This window comes from Leptinotarsa decemlineata, unplaced genomic scaffold (assembly GCF_025532065.1).
Source record: "Leptinotarsa decemlineata unplaced genomic scaffold, Ldec_3_MD MMD2_tig00026328_RagTag_RagTag, whole genome shotgun sequence".
Classification (NCBI taxonomy): domain Eukaryota; kingdom Metazoa; phylum Arthropoda; class Insecta; order Coleoptera; family Chrysomelidae; genus Leptinotarsa; species Leptinotarsa decemlineata.
In genome coordinates, this window is record NW_027412688.1 from 27,065,410 (window position 1) to 27,083,683 (window position 18,274).

The 18,274-nt window shown below is 36.1% G+C and overlaps 1 protein-coding gene across 5 annotated transcripts in view; it reads right to left on the reverse strand.

The window, feature by feature from the left end:
- GABA-B-R1 (gamma-aminobutyric acid type B receptor subunit 1) overlaps positions 1-18,274 on the reverse strand; it is a 418,797-nt gene that overhangs the window by 16,895 nt on the left and 383,628 nt on the right. For 3 of the 5 annotated variants that reach the window (XM_074182811.1, XM_074182808.1, XM_074182809.1), the window contains 4 exons: positions 17,456-17,695; positions 10,009-10,233; positions 7,662-7,799; positions 2,818-3,239 (listed from right to left, as the gene is read on the reverse strand). In XM_074182811.1, the coding sequence (XP_074038912.1) occupies positions 3,012-3,239; positions 7,662-7,799; positions 10,009-10,233; positions 17,456-17,695 (831 nt within the window). In that variant the 3' untranslated portion in view covers positions 2,818-3,011. Of the gene's footprint in view, positions 1-2,817; positions 3,240-7,661; positions 7,800-10,008; positions 10,234-17,455; positions 17,696-18,274 lie in introns of those variants that run through there. The other 2 variants (XM_023161124.2, XM_074182810.1) reach the window with 1 other exon arrangement.

Here is an 18,274-nt window from a genome sequence, read left to right on the forward strand (position 1 = left end):
TCCAAGAAAAATGGAACTTTCAGTATTTTGTGATTGAGTCCAGTAATAAGGCGCCATGTTCAATTTGTAATTAAACCATAGCTGTTTTCAAAGACTATAACATTAAACGACACTATGAATCGAAACATCTTCAAAGTTACTCCAAATATACAGGAAGTTTGCGGAAGGAAAAATTTGAAAATCGCAGAAAATATATCATCTTAACTGTCTGACAAAAATGGACATCATGAGTGGTTTTCTCTAGCATTGGATGAGTCAACAGATGTGTCAGATACTGCTCAGGTGTTGATTTTTATTCGCGGAGTAGATAAAAGCTATGAAGTGTATGAAGAACTTCTTGATATTGATAGTATTCACGGCACGACAACTGGGGCAGATATTTTTAAGGGAGTTGAAAATGCCATTGATAAAAAGAACCTTCGATGGAGAAATTTGAAATCTATAACAACTGATGGAGGCAAAAATATGTATGGTAAATATGAAGAAGTGGTTACACTTGTGTCAAAGGCTGTAGAAAACGATGGTGGTTCAAAACCATTAGTCTTACATTGTATCATTCATCAACAGTCCTTGTGCGGAAAATGTTTGGATATGTCTGAAGTTCTAAAACCAGTCATATCAGTTGTTAACTTCATCAGATCCACTGGGCTGAATCACCAACAATTTCGCGAGTTTATTCAACATATTGGAGAAAATGATTTATCATATCATACTGCCGTACGCTGGCTTAGTTGCGGAAAAGTCCTTAAGCGCTTTTTTGAACTTAGATCAGAGATCGAATTTTTTTAAAATGAGAAGTAAGGCCCTTTTGCCGATAGTGAATAGATGTGGAAGTTAGCATTCCTTCAGGCAGAAAATAATACTATTTCAATCGCAATTACTTTAAAAATGTTTCACACATTTTGAAACATGTGAAATATTCAGCCACGCTACAGAGACTGAATTTTCCGTCAATTTTGCAATTGAAACTTTGAGTGCTTTGAAGATAAATTTTGATATTCGTTTTTCAGATTAAATTAAGCTTTTTCAAAATCCTTTTGATTCTGACATTGAAACCCTGGCTCCGGAAGTCCAAATGGAAATTATTGATTAACGGTGCAGTGATATGCTTGAAAACAAATATCAAAATTTATCTTTGTTGGAATTTTATAAGAGTCTTCCACTGAAACAATTTGATAATTTGCATAAATTTGCTCGTGGGTTGTTTTCTGTTTTTGGTACTACCAAGTTGTATGTTGGTAGTACCAAGATGAAGTACACAAATAATGTTTACAGATCTCAATTAACCGATGAGCATCTTAAATCTCTTTTGATAATTAGTACAAGTGAAATTGATCCACAACTACAAAGTATTGTCGGTGGAAAATCACAATTATATAAATCTCATTAGTGTTTTTGTTTAACTGTGATTCATTTCAATTATTTGTTGGTTATTAATATGCTTAAACTTAGATACTTGAGTTAAGTTTTCTTTGTCATAATTTCTGTCGTTAGGTTTTACCTTGCAAGTAAATAAAACCGAGTAATTATCATTCTGTGTTTTCTTCTTCAACTTATCACAGCAATAGTAACAACAATTAGGTAATCATTGGATGTCGCGAGCCAGATTGATGACAGTAAATCATTGGCTGTCGCGGGCCGCATTGATGACACTGGCGGGCCGGGTTTGGCCCGCGGGCCGTAGTTTGGAGACCCCTGGTCTAAAGCATACTCGCTTATTTTTTCTATGAATTTTTTTTTCTGTTGTGAAAATTGGTATTACATGTCCGTTCAATGAGTTTGGATTTCTTTCAAAATTGTAACTAGTTTTTTCCTGAACATTAATAAGAAGGAAATCATATGATTTAAAATATCATTATATAATGGAAAGAATTAATTCAGTATGAACACGCCTGATGAAGTTATCGTTCAGTGAAACACAAGTGGAACTGAAAACAAAGATCTTGGATTGAGGTGTCATGAACAATTTTCATTTGTTAATCATATACGATATATTATGAAATCTGGTAGTCGGATGTTGGGTTTTGTAACAAGACAAATTTCTTCATTTGGTTTGCTTTCATTATTTGCTTTGCGGAGTACCAAACCTATATGAAAGAAGTAGAAAACATTCAGAATAAATTCTTGATGTATTTATTTTATAACGATATCTCAAGTCGCCAAACTATATCGCAACAAAGTCTTCGGATATTCGACATGGATTTAAAATATTATCTTCAGAACAGCAACGCCAATTAACCTTTCTTGAAGACAAAACATAAGCACTACAGGAAAATCCTTAGGGTGCTCTGAGAGCGGTGCCTGTGCGAAAGTAGCGATTCACACTGGATTAGAATAGCTGGAGATTAAATCCAATTGCAAAAACGTTCTCACGAAGTTCATTCTGCAATGTTAATCATGCACAAACTTTTGAATAACATCATTGATTGTCACCATTTCACGTTCCTCCTAGTCGCAACCGATTTTCGCTCTTGTTCAATATTCCAACCATAAGTACCGCAAACAAAACACCACTAATATCTTTACTCAAGTTAGTTAATCATTTGAATAGGATATCAATAGATCTTGACTGGACACTTTTCCAATCAGTATTCCGCGAAAACTGTTAGAGCATATGTTAAATTTACCTATTTAAGCAGTATTCACATCTACAGTTCTGGTAAATATTTTACTATTTTTATACATTCATGAGTATTTCAAGTATTTTATGAATTTTTAATGTTTTCCATCCATGTAATTAGGCTGTGATAGATTGTTTGAATAATAAGTAAATAAATGTTGTTCAGTGGAAATTTTCACTGTGAAACGTTCCTTGACTTTCTGTTTTGTTAGTTGTGGTGAAAAAAACAAGAAATTAATGAGCCTGTACTAGGAATAACACGTACTTTTTGACGCATCCACATTGTTTTTTGAGGCCGGCGTTATTAATTTTTCTCAGTTACAATATTGATTTCAATAGACATATGGGTTTTTCACCACTTTCGTTGTTACATATCAATTGAATCATTTGATCATAGATAGCTCTCGCTGAATTCTACATCTGACTGACTGCACCTCGACGATCGAGTGTAAACAGAGATGCCACCCCCGAAAGCAGAATCAGAAGTGCCTGCGTCAGTAATGAAATCTGCCACTATAAGCGTGTCCTTACCTTGAGTGATGCTAGATGGCGTTAGTCCGCCCTTTCCGACTTCTTTTTCTGCCAGCCTATTTTTGAGTATATTTATTTTTTCTTCTTTCTGGAAAAATCAACGTTCAAGTCAGAAGAAGTTTATGTTATTTAGTTGGAGCAAAGTTATTCTTACCGACTTAAACATGACTTTATAGTCGAGGTAGCGATAATTGACATATTATACCTAGAAATTCAATTTCTATTTTCAGTTCGCTGTTTTGATATCGCAAATACATAAAATGACAAACATTTGCCACAAATTTGTTGACCCCAGTAATGATTCAGACATCTTTCAATATTTTTTGTTATTGACTTATAACTATAAAAATAAAACTTTTCATAGTGACTTCGGTAACAATAATTTGGTAATAATGATGAAAGTGAATAACAAAAAACAAATCCTGAATAGGATCTGCTATAGACAAGAAAGAATATGTGGAAAAAAGTGAATTTATCTAAATTTTGGGTTAGAAGATGAAATTCATGAGTCCTCAAAGTTTAATTCTCTTACGAAATTTCAGAAATTCCGATGAAATTATTAGAAACTCAGTACTAATTTGGAAACTCGATTCAGTTTACATAAGACTATTCCAAACATAAGTATTTCTGATAAAGCTAAAAGCTATAAATTCAAATCTCATCAGGTAGTCAAATAAAAAAACAAATATTTGAATATAAATATCAAATATATTGGTACAGGAGCATGAAAAAACTTTTACTCAGTTATCTCAAAGGTGCGACTTCGTTCCATCATTTTCATAAAAGAGGACGTATACGGTTGTGGGCAGTATGCTGTGTGATGCTCGCTGTAAGTAGTCCCACTGTGATTTAAAAGTGAATATCAATTATAACAACTAGCCACATTTGTTGATTGTTAGGGACTTTGTGCATTTTCTCCTTCCCTTGCCTTTCAAATACGTCGGTTTTTCATTCCCATCCAAAGTTTCTTCTCGTGGGAACGAATCCAAGCATGGCCACAAACTCCATGAATCAGTTATCTGTAGTATGGAGAGAGACAGAAAGGATCGAAGGTTACTGATGAGTGTCCACATTGTGTGCACTTCATTGTGGATTTCAATTGACCAACGAAATTATCTACAATTTCAGAGTTATGCATCCACAAATATGTAAGCCATGAATTTTTCGTAAATTTCCATTAGGATCCGTCTAGCTTTCCCATGATTTCTATTAACGTCTTCATGTTGATCTTCTAAAAGATAACGAAGGAACTCCTGGGCGTCTTTATGGGCATCACCCATGAACTACTATATCAAATGAATTTCCTGACCACAATTCCTTGGTGACTTCTGCAAACGCTTTGATTAAATCCCCCTCCATACTAGAAATACTAGTATTGATCTTTCATAAATTCATCCTTTTTCATTCCAATAACCATCTGGTGTTTGATAAACATTGGATTACGCTGTTCATGAAACAGGTGTTGCCAATATTTTTCAAACCATTCAGCCCAAGGATTTTGACTAAAGAATTCATTACTGGACGATTCGAAATATCTTCGAAAATCATTTCGAAATTTTGCTGAGATGAAGCATTCTTTCCATTTGCTTTTGTTTCAATTCCACAAAGTGGTTTGTTATTACCTCTAAATATGGAATAAAAGTATATACAACTACGAAAAATTTGATTGTCAATGTTTATTTTCTAATATCCTGATAAAGACGTTCATTATTCATACAGCGAAAAAGTAATATTGGGAATCCCCGAAATCAAAATGAAAATAAGTGACCTGAATAATCTAGACCAGGGTTTCCAAAGTGAGTTACGCGTAACACTGGGCAGCTTGTATTTGTAAGATATGTGTATAAAAATATTTTTAGGAAAGATATTTCATTTTGCAAGACTTTGTAGTCTACAACAAAGAAAGAATATATTTTCAACCTCATCAATGATTATTTTGAAGAATATGGCATTGGTTGGAAAACTTGTGTTGGTATTCTGACTGATGGTGCCAAGGCCATAACAGGAAGACTATGTGGACTGATTGCTAGGGTTGAACATGTTGCTGCTGAAGCCAAAAGTACCCATTGCGTATTGCACAGAGAAACACTGGCTTGCAAGGAAATGCCTGATAATTTGAAAACAACTTTGTCTGAAATCGTTAATATAATGAATCACATCAAAGCACGTTCACCCAACTAGATGATATTTGAATATGTTTCGTTACTACACTGGAAAATGCGCTGGTTATCAAGAGGCAGGATATTAGCTCGATTTGTTAAACTTCGTCATGGAATATATTTTTTATTGAAGGATAGTAATTTTGATCTCAAGTCCAGGTTTGAAGTTGAAATCTGGCTTCAGAAAGTTACATATTTGACTGACATTTTCTCATTCCTCAATGAGACTATTTCTTAAAGAGTTCTTCTAGATCTGTTCCTTCGTCTTCCTTTTCATTGATGGCCCTCACCAGAACTTTTCGTTGTTGTCGCGAATCATTTTTGGCAGCTTGAAATTCTAAGGCATAAATGATGGCTTCATTTAATTTTTTATGACGTGCCATCCTCAATGACTGATGCAGCTCCGTATCACGAACCCCGTCGATGAAACTAATGGATACTAATCCAGTGGGTGAAGTTATCCGGTGCTTCTGCGTAGGCGAATCTTACTAACATTCCGACTTCAGCTCCAAACTTTCTGATGGACCTTGAGTTCTCACTTTCAGTTGAGCTTAGTAAACTTGTTGAAGGTGCTTGCTACCATATCTGAATTACAAAGCTGATACGACTGCTTCAAAATCCTTCTGCCTATTCACTGAAATATTTTGCAAAGGTCGTTCCTCGTAGAGCTGTTGCTTTCTCCTCATTTCTCCACCCATTATTTTCCGCATCGGCCTCAAATTGTCTGCGATAAATTGACTATGAAGATTCGCCATGGAAATTTGGAGTTTTAATAAATCTACTGATTGAAGAAGAAGATGTTGTTTTCGATTTCCATTTTTCCACAGTAGTCTTTTTCGGTTCCGGTAATTATATCCGAAGTTCCCGGAAAATCTCTCCAATCTTTTTATCAACTCCTTCGAACCTTTTGTTCATTCCAATAAACTTTTTGTCGACTCCTTCAAGTTTCTCACCGACTAGTTTCTCCAATCCCTCCTTTGTTTCCTAAAATAGTGTTCCAAATTTTTCCTGAATATATTCCTGTACTTGTACTGCTCACTTGGGAAGATTTTAAATCTTCCAATAAATGACGGTACATCTGATTGTCTTTTTCCTGCTTTTCTTGAATACCTACTAGTAATTCACGATCTTCATTTCGGCGTAATTGTTCTTCCTCTATTCTTCGTTCATCTTCATCTCTCATCTCATCTGCGTTTTTCATTCTCCGCCAGGCTAGCTGGCAAAGCCTCAGACATTTTCTTAAGCTTTTCCATTCTGTTGTAATTGACACTCCTTGTTTTCACCATAAAACAGAAAAATTTCAGTCAATTATTTCACTTCTGACACCAAATGTTACATTTTCCCGGTGGATTCACCACATGGATTCACACTGAACGATAATCCAACTTGACTTTATTTCACTTTAAATACAACAAACACTTCTAAAACACAACTGAAACTTCAACTATTATTCGAATGTCCATCGCCTCACTAGATCGCTTCGCGTATCGCACTGTAACTTCCACTTGACTGTGTCGATATGCTCGTGGCTAGCGTAATGGAATGCGTTGAAAATTTCGTCGGAATTCCATTGAAATCGGTAGCATTATTCTCGCTACATCTAGAGCGATGCGGACATCTGACATTCGCGTGCTCTTAGCTACGTCACAATTGGTTTATGGCTACCAGTGGCGGCCGGCGTTATTTTCGTTAGGGCATGATTTACAACATTACTATTATTACACGGTTGACAGAAAGTTTTTCATTCATTTTCAACAAAAACCATTTGTTTTTCGCCTTATTTCACCATGTTGGATTTGCATGTGAGTTGAGTGTGCTGAAATAGTTTTCTTTTTTGCTATAGTATACAGACATATCGTTTTGAATTTTCTCTATGGTATCAGTAAAAAGAATATTATTTGATGATTTTGTCATGTCGACTTCATTGAGTTAGATTTTGCCACCAAAAAATTATTGATAATGTAGAAAATGTTCAGTTCAAAAACGTATGTTTACAAATACTTTTTGATATGTCTAGTTTTCCGTCGTAGACAAATGTTCTTACAATAGTGATAATGAGAAAATTTGAAATTTTACAATTTTCCATAACTCAGATGAGATAGATCTATCTGAATCTGTCGGAAAAGTATCAAAGAATTCAGATGATACTGATGATATTGAAACGAAATTAGTTTTTTGTGAAGGAAATCTAAGTTATTATCCACTTTCTTTGTGTATGGTAGGAATACCTAGAGAAGCTCGATAAAAACTATGGTTGATGATATTACGTGAATATCTTCCCTACCTATCGGTGTATGCACAGAAAATGTTGTAGGTACCAATTTAATTGAATAAAAATTACTTAATATTACCTGCGCTATCAGCCGAAGCAGATCTTCATTTTCACTCAGCAGTTTCTGATATCTCTCTTCGTCTTCTTTAGAAACACCAACATCTGGATTATATTTACTCTCAGCCTTATCCCTAGGGTGTTTCATGACTTCGATTACCTAAAAGAAAACATATTCAGGAAATACCTACTGATATGTATATGTACTATAAATCGATTTTTCCAGTTATTTTCACGAGACAATAATACATGACAAGTCATTCATTGGAAATCGCCCTATTGATTATGTGAAAGATTGGCAAAGAGATAAGTTTTACTGTACATACTCGTATCAGTTCTGCTGAAATGGATTTTCCAGGAATAGTCAGGAAATTATTTTAAGTGTCATTTGTTTCATTTTTGTATATGTACCAGACAGACAGCTTGTCAAATTTCGGAAGCGACATGTAACATATCACCACCTTTGTACGTTACTGACAGAAAACGCATTAGGTTAGAATAAGATGGAATCTACCGTGCGACTTGGTGCGCCTATTCGGGTTTTAGAATGGCCTGAGAGTACAGTCCTCGCCTCAAGTAGCAATAAGAGTTGATGGTTTTTCAATTAACGGTCAATTATTAGTTGAGTATGATAATGTGGTATTTACGTAACTGAATTTTAATGAGTTTGTTTTTCAGCAGTCTGTATTGCATTCAATTTTGGGTTTATTAAGGAAAGGTAGAATGACCTAGTATGAAAAAGAAATCGGAAACATTATATTTACTAATATGAATGAATCCAAACAAAAATATAATTCAAGTTATAATAAGAAAATTACAAAGGACCAACTCCAGACAGACCGTAATCGCTTGTAGAGTTATCACTATCATCACTGGTACTATCGTTGTCAATATCGCCTGGAACATTTCTAATAATTTTGTTTATTGCGAAATCAAGAGTAAGCTTATTGTTTCAGTGATGCACATACTGATTCTATTGAATTCAAATCTGGATGATAAGGAGGCAACCTGAGTACAGTAAGTCCATGATTTTCCATAATCCTATCAATTTCATACAACTTGAATTGTGGTTGATAGACAAAATGCTCTTTTCTGGGAATTAACATTTCTTGCAACCACTTTTTGTAATTGTCGTAATTCATTTTGCTATGATAGTCGCTCGATTTTGTGTTGGATTTAAATTTTGATATCAATTTTTCACAAGTCACATTCACAATTATGAATCTCCGCCCTTTTGAAATTGTTGCAAGCAATCCTTCATTCGAATCGTCATTCCAACTCGTCTCATGTGTATGTGAAGCATGGATATATGTATCATGCATATAAATTATTGTTCGACCTTCCTCACGGTATTTCTTCGTGTCTTTGAGAAAATTTTTTCGCAGCTGCCGAATCGCTGGTTTTCTATGAGTAATTTTAAATTTTTTTCGTTTTCCCCCCATCTGAACCCTTGATGTATGCGGCGTGAAGTGGAATTTTTTTCTGAATAATGTAAGAATTGATTATATATCGATGAAGAAGACCGTTGTTAAACTTATCAAAATCCGATTTTGATGCGTTTTCTTTGCTTTTTTTTATTAGGCGTTGAAAAAAAGGGGATGACTCACCATTTTCAATTTTTTCTATTTCACTAGCTATTTAGATTCGAATGTCATTTTCTTAGAGCACAGACATTTGTCGAGTTCTATACTTCAGCGAAGTGGACACTACAGGATTGTCGTTGAGACTGAGCTCCGGTCGTCTTTAAGGGTTTTCTACCACGCGCTTCTTAGGGAAGGTCCTAAGTCGAGACTTTGAAGTCGTTTCCTAGATTTGACAAGCAGTCTCTTCAGAGAAGAGAAATAAGAAAAATATTTTTCTCAGTGTAGATGCAAGAAAAGAACTTTTCCAAATTATCAGATATGCAAGAGTATTGAATGTTTGGTGATTGCGGGAAGTACTTGTTTTGGATTCTACGCCACAGAATCCAATTTTATCTTAAATTTGTGGAAATGGTTTCAGATGCAAATTTGTGGTACATTTTTGATATTCTTAGAGGAAATTTTCGGTACTTTCAAAGGTACCCTATGAAAAAAAGTAAAATATGAAATTTTACTGTTGCATTTTGAGTTGTACCTACTCAATGCACCAACTTATACGAGTTACACATTTTTGAAAAGTCAATAATTAGCCATATGGTGCAGTTTTTTGTGTAAATCATATGTAGGTATTCCATACATCGATGAACAATTGATTTGTTTTGCTTATTTATTATTCAGCTAATATGTAAAAAATTCTGCAAATTGAAATCAAGACATGTTTCCTTCTTAAAATTGTGTCACATTTGTAACTTCTTTCAAAATGTTTTGTTAGAGACGCGTCATACTTACTTTAGGCACGAAAATGAGAGCCATACTGAGAAAACAGCAAAAAACGATCGCAAGTGCGACGAAGGCGTAACTCGCATCTTGTTGGCTGGCAATCACCATAGTCACCGGGGCAGTAATGAGGCACAGTATCACAACGTTGTAAATACTCATTCCCACGTACCTTGAATCATTTATTTGTTTCACTTTCAGAGATCTTGTTTCGTAGGCAAGAAACAGGCCAAATATCTGAAACGAAAATATCAATATCCATGTGTCTATCTACAGTGTGTGTTAGGAATCACACGTTAAAAGGTAAGAACTCGTTAATCCTTAGCTCGCACAAGTTTCGACTTCTGAGGGTTGTCGTTCGTAGGGGTGCGACAGCTGGTTAACGGAAAAACAGATTTTAAACAGATCATTGTTATGATAATAATGATATTTATTTCATTTTCATTATTTTCAATAAAATAAAATAATCAGAATCGACGACGGAGGTTTTTTATCTTCATGCTTATCAATTATTATCGTCGTTATGGAGGCAAATGAATAATCATATTGTTAAAAATTATTCCACATTATTCTTTAACAAAATGAGTCGACTCAAACTTACTCAAAAAGTGATCTCATCGATGTTTACCAGATTATATATCTGAAACTACACAATGAAAAATCGTTTCAGTTTGACATCCTGAATGAATAGTGAGGCGGGAGGACTATTTTATAAAATTGAAACGATTTACAAGTTTTTAAAATATAACTCGTTCATATCCATGTACATTTAGTAAAGTAGTACTACTCCTGATGTTGTCAATGGAGTTATGTCTTACTAGACTCGCGTTTTGCTGCAGCCGATATTAGGAATTACGCTTATTATTATTAATATTATAGAACTGACCGAGTTTTGATGACAATCTGTTAAAACGTATTCAAAAAACACACATCAAAGTGAGATTTTGACTTGGAAGTTTAGAAAACCGCGACACGTGTTTCGCTATACGACAGCATCTTCGGGCGTCACAATACGGTTCGTCACAATATTGTGACGTGGTTTTTCACACACATTGGAGTGTGTGTTTTGAATACCCTATTATTATTACTTGGGAGATGATGATTGATACTTACATCATGGTACTTGTTTATACCGATTAACGATGTAATAACTGCCACTGCGATAGTTAACGAAAAATATCATTTTATTCATAAAGATCGGGGTCGATCACTTGGTTTTTCGGTATCAGTACTTTTCCAACAGAGTAAGCGTTGAATTCAATTTATGATTGTTAAACCTTATCGGCATCATGAAGATTATGTTGCGTTCGGCTAGACTAAACAAACGTATACGTTGATAAATTATAATACTGGGAACGTGAAAATGTAAGTTACAAGTTTGCATGTCAGGTCCGTGGAGAGAAAGTTCGGCCATATCTGAAAAGGTAGGCCCGAAAATTTATTTAAAATAAAAACTGACCAATGACTCCGATGAAAAGACGATATAGGTCTTGAGTAGGAAGAGTTATGGAAAAATTCGGGAATATTAACCAGATATCAGACCAATTAGGGGACGGTATAAGGGAGGAGTGTTAGGGACAGTTTTACGGTTTTGGGAATACTAAGGATTCGGTTAATTGTGAGAGTAGCGATCGGACAGTTGCGGAAGACGGTCGCGAAACGTTCGCGAATATCAGTTGTGGAAGAGGGTCGCGAAAAGCGATAGAAGAGTTGCGAAAAGAGTCCTTGGCGAAAGAGAGTCGCGAAAGTTAATTGGGGGAGAGTTGCGGAAAGTCGGTCACCGGAGTCCGTCGAGACTAGATCGGGGGTCCCATCCCTCAGCCTTCGAGGCTGAGGAAGGTGGCCTAAATAGGGGAGTTATTTTGTTTAAGCGCGTGGTGCGCATTTTAAAGAAATTCCGTAGTGAAATCCGGTAATGGATATAAGGGAGTTTGAAATGAAAGTGTTGGTGTTGAAGACACCCCAGGTCAACGGGACTTATGGTTGACCATGAACCACCCAAGAGGCGTTATGTGAGTGTTTTTTTTGTTTTTTACTAACCAGTTGATATCGAGAAAGAGAGTTCACATATCATTTTGTCTGAGTCCACTTCCTATTTGCAAAGAAGTTATATATTGTTGGGTTCCTAGTGCTGAATGTTCAGCTAGAGTTCATAATTCTGTCATAATTCTGTCCATGGAGTAGTTGTTTCACTCATTTTATTTTATATTTGAAACTTTGGACTTTCATTTTCTCTCAGATTGAGAAAAATACCATTCTAGTAGAGTAGGATGAAGTTAAGACAAATTAGAGACTTTTTGTCAATCTATCGAGAATAGAATAGTAAGTGAAAAAGATTTTAGCTGAGATTAAAATTCAGTTCTTGGTTAAGAAATCAGATTCCACAATGCAGACTTTTAAATTTTTGTACGTTATTACACTGTCGACAGATGGAATAATACCATAGATATTACAACGAATATATGTGTGTTTGAATTCAACGCTTCAATAGAGTCGATTTTACTCTACTTTTTTGTGTGCGTATATTAACAAAAATCTGAACTAATTTCTAGATCTCAAAAAAAATTAATCAATACAACTGAAGAAAGGATATTTCTCTCTTCCAGAGAAATTCAAAAGAAAAATTCATTCTGAATAATAAACGAGAAGTTGTAAGTTTCCCAATACTAAATTTATTTTTTTCCAATTTTTCTTAGTTTTCCAGTAACACTTTTAGGAAAATAGTCTGGTTTCAGGAATTCGAGTTTTCCGATTCTAACAGCAACAAAAATATTTTTTTTAAATCATTTGAAGGAACAATTCGTTCAGGCCAGTATCAACTTCCTACACTGTAGGTTAATGTACTGACAACTATCAGAAAACAACTACTCCCCTGGCTAATACCACGAAGGCATTTGGGATATGTTCGACAGGCGTCAATTATTGAAACACACTTGCAGAGCAATTTCGAGCTGTTTGGCCACTCTTCAGTGCAAAGTACTGTCTATCATCACCATAAAATCGATGATTTCTGATAATTGAAAATCGAATTCCTTCAGAGTATCATTTCTTGAACTAGGCTGAAGCGGACAACAAACGACAGGTTTATCATCGTCCCATGTGTAGGAGGTAACCAACCGCAAATCCGAAATTTGCCCAATTCCTCGTATAAGGAAAGAACTGACATATAGTCAGTGGGTATACTTGAAGACTGGCTATAAATCAAATCCTTTGAAAAAACAACTCGTCCAGAACAGGGAGTTGATACCATGAACATGGTATATGTTTTTCAAAAATGCTGAATATTTCCTCAAACAATAATTCATCAGTCAAATCAGCAGAATTAATTTTATAAGAATTATGTCAATTTGCTTTATGCAAAGCATGTAAGTTTGTTCCTCTGGAGTGAACTTGAAATTTGACTGATTTACCCGGTGATTTTGAAAGTTATCGTGAGAGTTAAGTGATGTGAATCCTCACAAATAACAAAAAACCAAGTGGAAACCGTTTTACAAACAACATCTATAGTGTGAGGCCCACCTAATAAATTGAAAGTCTTGTTATTCCCAAGATTCCTCGGAATGGTCTCTCCAAACTAATTTTGGAATTGCCTTCTATACTCTCTTCTCAGATCTTCCTTCGAGTTATAGCCACTCGTGACCTTATCTCGTCCTAATCGTAGCAAAGCACTCACTAAGAGAACTAATAGTGGGCCCACTTAAAATTAATGGGTATCTTAGACGCAACCCGACAGAATACATGCAGTGTACGTTACTGATAGTAAATACCTTTGGGTTTATGGGGATGTTCACGTTTGATTTCATTTGATGACTTCAATAGCAAGGTCGTTAAAGAGAATAGGAACCAATTTGTCGTGTGATTAATTTAACCTCAAAAAAAATTATTTGAAAAAAATTTTTTAACCATAAAACATCTGATGTTCATATCAGTATATATCTATCCAATCAATTGATTTTGCAGCTACTTTCCTATTAGGTAATGGAATGTTTGTTTGAAGGTGATTGATAATGTTTCATGATGAATTTCATTAGTTCGGACTTCCTGATATATAAAATGATTTGAAATCCCTGAAAAAACTAAAAAAGAAGAATTGAAAATTAAAGAAGAAGAATAAAAATGAATAGCTGAAAAAACAATTATATTAAGCAAAAAAACCTGAAATGAAATAATAGTGAAATGAAATACAAGTAAAAATTGAACAAAAAATAAAATTAAAAACCAATGTTCCTGTTTGTGAATGGTCTCAGCTTGGGATCATTCGATATTATGTTGATGGGTCCAAACATGCTCTGCTATTCCTGATTTGCTGAATTCCCCTCGCTGTGTGTGTTTCTTGTGCTCGGCAATGTGAACATTCAATGGCCTCTCAGTTTCACCGATATAGGATTTTTCGCATTCAGAGGGTATCCGGCAAATGCAATTCTTGGAATCGTAGTCCGCGTTTTGTGGCCTCGTTTTCGTGAGGCTGCTACCAATAGTGTTTCCAGATCTGAAGCAGGTTCTGATATTCAACTTTAATTTTCAATTCTTCTTTTTTAGTTCTTTCAGATATTTCAAATCATTTTATATAATATCAAACAATGGAAGTCCGATGAAATTCATCAGTAATTATATTCGAAGTAAATGGAAAACTAGTCAATAATTCAAATCTAAAATTTCACCACTGTCCTCAGTCTCTACATTGGTCGCGATGATCCATCAAGAAATTCTATCAATGAATTTATAATACCAACAGCACTAGTGCTCTTTATCGAAGTGAGCAAAGTCACATGGTGCAAAGTTAAAAGTCGGTAATTTATCCATTTTTTATCAGCCTAACCGATGGACATTTGAGATGTTCCCAGGTTAATCTTCAGTTGTACTTCACTTTTGTGATTGAAATGTAACCAAATCGTTTCATCTCTGAGAGTTAGATTCTGTTACGCAAATACCCTGACAAAAAGTCTTGCACTGGTGGTCGCAAATAACTACATCACACTCATTTGCTTGTATGAGAATGGGAAATGAATAGTTCTAATAAATTTGATACTTATCATTTCTCATGATGAATTCAATATCCTAAGGAGCATAGTTCAACGTTCGATGTCTCGTCAATACCGTAAACGTGACTTAGATGGTGATTAAGCACCCTCAGGACCACGTAATGCCGATGGATATATTTTGAGACCACATAAGCTGAACATGCCGACAGCAAGTGCATTAGGGTATCAGGCGCTTCGCGGCAGGCCTGGCATATGGCTTCTGGAATCTCTATACATCACACGACTACCGTATACTGAAGCGTTGAGGATACCATCCTAATAGGACATGATGAATCCCTCAGTTTCTGACTCCAGCCCACTCGACCTAATAAAAGCAAACGTAAGGTTTTTTGACGAGGCCTTCAATGTTGTCTTGTAAGTTAGCTTAGGTCCAAAATGACTGTGTCTATTCCACCCTCCACCTCAACCAACAAGGATTCATTGTGGCTCACGAATATTCAAACTCCACTAAATAAACCCAGCTTCTTAACAAAGCCGATTAGTTTGTATGGTGAGTGCTCTTTCAGGTCAGATGGCAAGAGTACTGCTCTGCCGAACTCTAAAAACCTGATTCGGTTTCCAGCGGGGCAGGCACAAAGTATATGCTCTGCAGTTTCATTAATAATGAGGTAGTCGGATAGTCAAGGTGCAAAATTTTCGCCTTGATACCCGCGACAACCTTCACGTATGAGGGTTTTTGCACGTCAGCTACACCTGACGATGCCTTAGATTCAACCGTGCAGGGCTTTTTCGCCTCTGGTTTTGTTGAATCATCACTTGAGCACAAGCGTTTGCCAACCGGCTCATGGAATGTTTGTTCCTCCACTTGAGACAGATTCTGCGTAAGCCGCTCAAGAATTTGGTGCAAGGCGGTGTCATAAGGAGGAGTCGACTCAGTCGTTTCTTGGCTGCACCACCAAACCTTTTTATTTAGGTTCAGTTTTCAGATCAGGAGTTGGAGAGTTGAGAAGCTCTCGCTCCTGATCTAAATTTACAGAGAGGTCAGTTGGAGTCGCAAGCTCGACATCCATTTCCTCTGTAGACTCGTTCCTGATTTAAATACACAGGAAGGTCAGTTGAAGTCGAAGCTCCATATCCTTGTCCTCTGTAGACTAGCGTCAGAAATAAGTTCACTCTGGGATGTGGGGGTTGAGCAAATCGGCCATCGGATGCCTACTTCCATGTAGCCCCGCTGGATACGGGAATGACAGAATCACTGGTGGTTCTGTTATCCCTCAGCTGAATGGCATTCCAACGATGGCTTGATCCTAAGGTGTGTGTATCCGTGCCGGGAGGATGAATGACACTGAGCCTATCAGCTGTCGAGATATCGGGCGCCCTGTCGTCGTAGCATCGCCTTGTCACGGTAATGCGGGGTTCTGCCATGATTGACCTTTTTTCCCTAGCTACTCGTCTTGAAAGTTAATCTCATCATCAAAATCATTATCATAAATATTATTATTTCTTCCGAAGGGTGAACTGGTCGGTCTCTGTTCCCGAAGCTCCAACACATTCGGGAAGGTACGCTAGCAACATTAACTAATGACCAGTCCTTACATTGTGATGTAAGTGATCATTGGGCCTAAGAATCATCTGCCATGAACAGGCGCAATGAACCAAGAATGACAGCACTCTGTGTTTGCTTGGCCAAGATTTCTGCCTTCTTAGAGAGTGAGGGCGTTATTCTACCAAGGACTCCAATAATCAGAACAACCATCTTAACAGAGTGGTCTGGATACGGTTTTCAGAGTTCGAAGGAAAAATATTGATACTTTCTCTATTTTCCTTCTCTTTTCGTGCGATATTCGTCTCACTAGGAGCTGAAAACTCAACGACAAATATCGTCTTGCTCTGTTTTTCGAGAAGAACTACAATAATGATGATATTATAATGATAATATTATTGATAATGTAAATAAAATAATTATATTCAAAATTATAACTGATGATAACATTATTATTATTGGAAATAACGTCAAATGGTTCTTCTCGATTCCACAAAACACAATATACAGAAGAATCGATGGATGTTATTCAAAGTTACGGCGACCAATGACATCAGTATATGATGTACGTTCTGCGTATTACTATTTTTGCATTGAAATGATGACATATCAGAAATCGTGTATCGTAGGAAAGAAGTATGAAAACACTTTATATAAGTTGTAGACAATCTCGTTATCTACAACTTCAATTCTACCTATTTTTACTTCAACAGACAATCTTGAAGGGAATGTGAATGAAAAATAGCCGGACCTTTGACTTTCGATAATATTTTCAGCACCCATGGAATTGAAAGAGACTTTTGGTATTTTCTTCATAACTGTGAATTCAAGACCTGCATTGATTTCCAGCTCTCCGCGAAATATTTCTTTTGTTTTTTCACATGTTTTGACTGGACTACACATGAATAGTTCCATCTCCCATTCATTCACTTACCAAAACTAGGCCTTTGTAAGCGTACATCAGAGACAGCCACACGTTATTGTTGCGGCTCTCGCAGTGTTCCAGTTCCGGCCTTATCATGGCATCGTCCAATGACGAAAGGGGAGCCTCCAAAGGAAACAACTCTATGCGTCGCTGAAGAGGATCCAGCAGCTGCCAGGCTAACATGATAATGAAGTCTACAGCCAGCAGCCCCGATACCATCGAGTATAGTTTCCAGGGTTGTACCTTTTTCTGAAAAATAAATAGATGCTTATATAGGTGATTGTCAAGACAGTTGGAAATAATCTTGTTGAAAAATAGAATAGAACATCAATTCGTGTGTGCTCATTCAATTCATTCGGAATAAACGCCACTTGAATTACTGCACATTTCTCAACGTAACACGAGTCGATTGATTCCGTCAGCATAAAAATTGGGTGCTCGGAATTCGATAAAGTCGACAAAGGCCATTTTAGCTTGGTCCTGATTAACGAAGGTTCTACCGGTGAAAAAGTTATCGACGTTTCTGAAAAGCTGGTAGATGGCTGGTAGTTATCGACGTTTTTGAAAAGCTGGTAGATGGCGAGAGGTCAGGGATGTATAATGAGTGAGGCAGGACTTTAACGCTCATTCGTTCAATTTTCGGATGATTTTGGAAATGGAGCAGGTGCAAGAATGGACCACTCCAGTGCCGACTGCTGCTGATGCAATGGTTTTGACATATGTTTATGACTTAGTTCACTTATTGTACTGAAAAATTTAAATTATTTTGATTTGATTTGATTTGATTTGATTTGATTTGATTTGATTTGATTTGATTTGATTTGATTT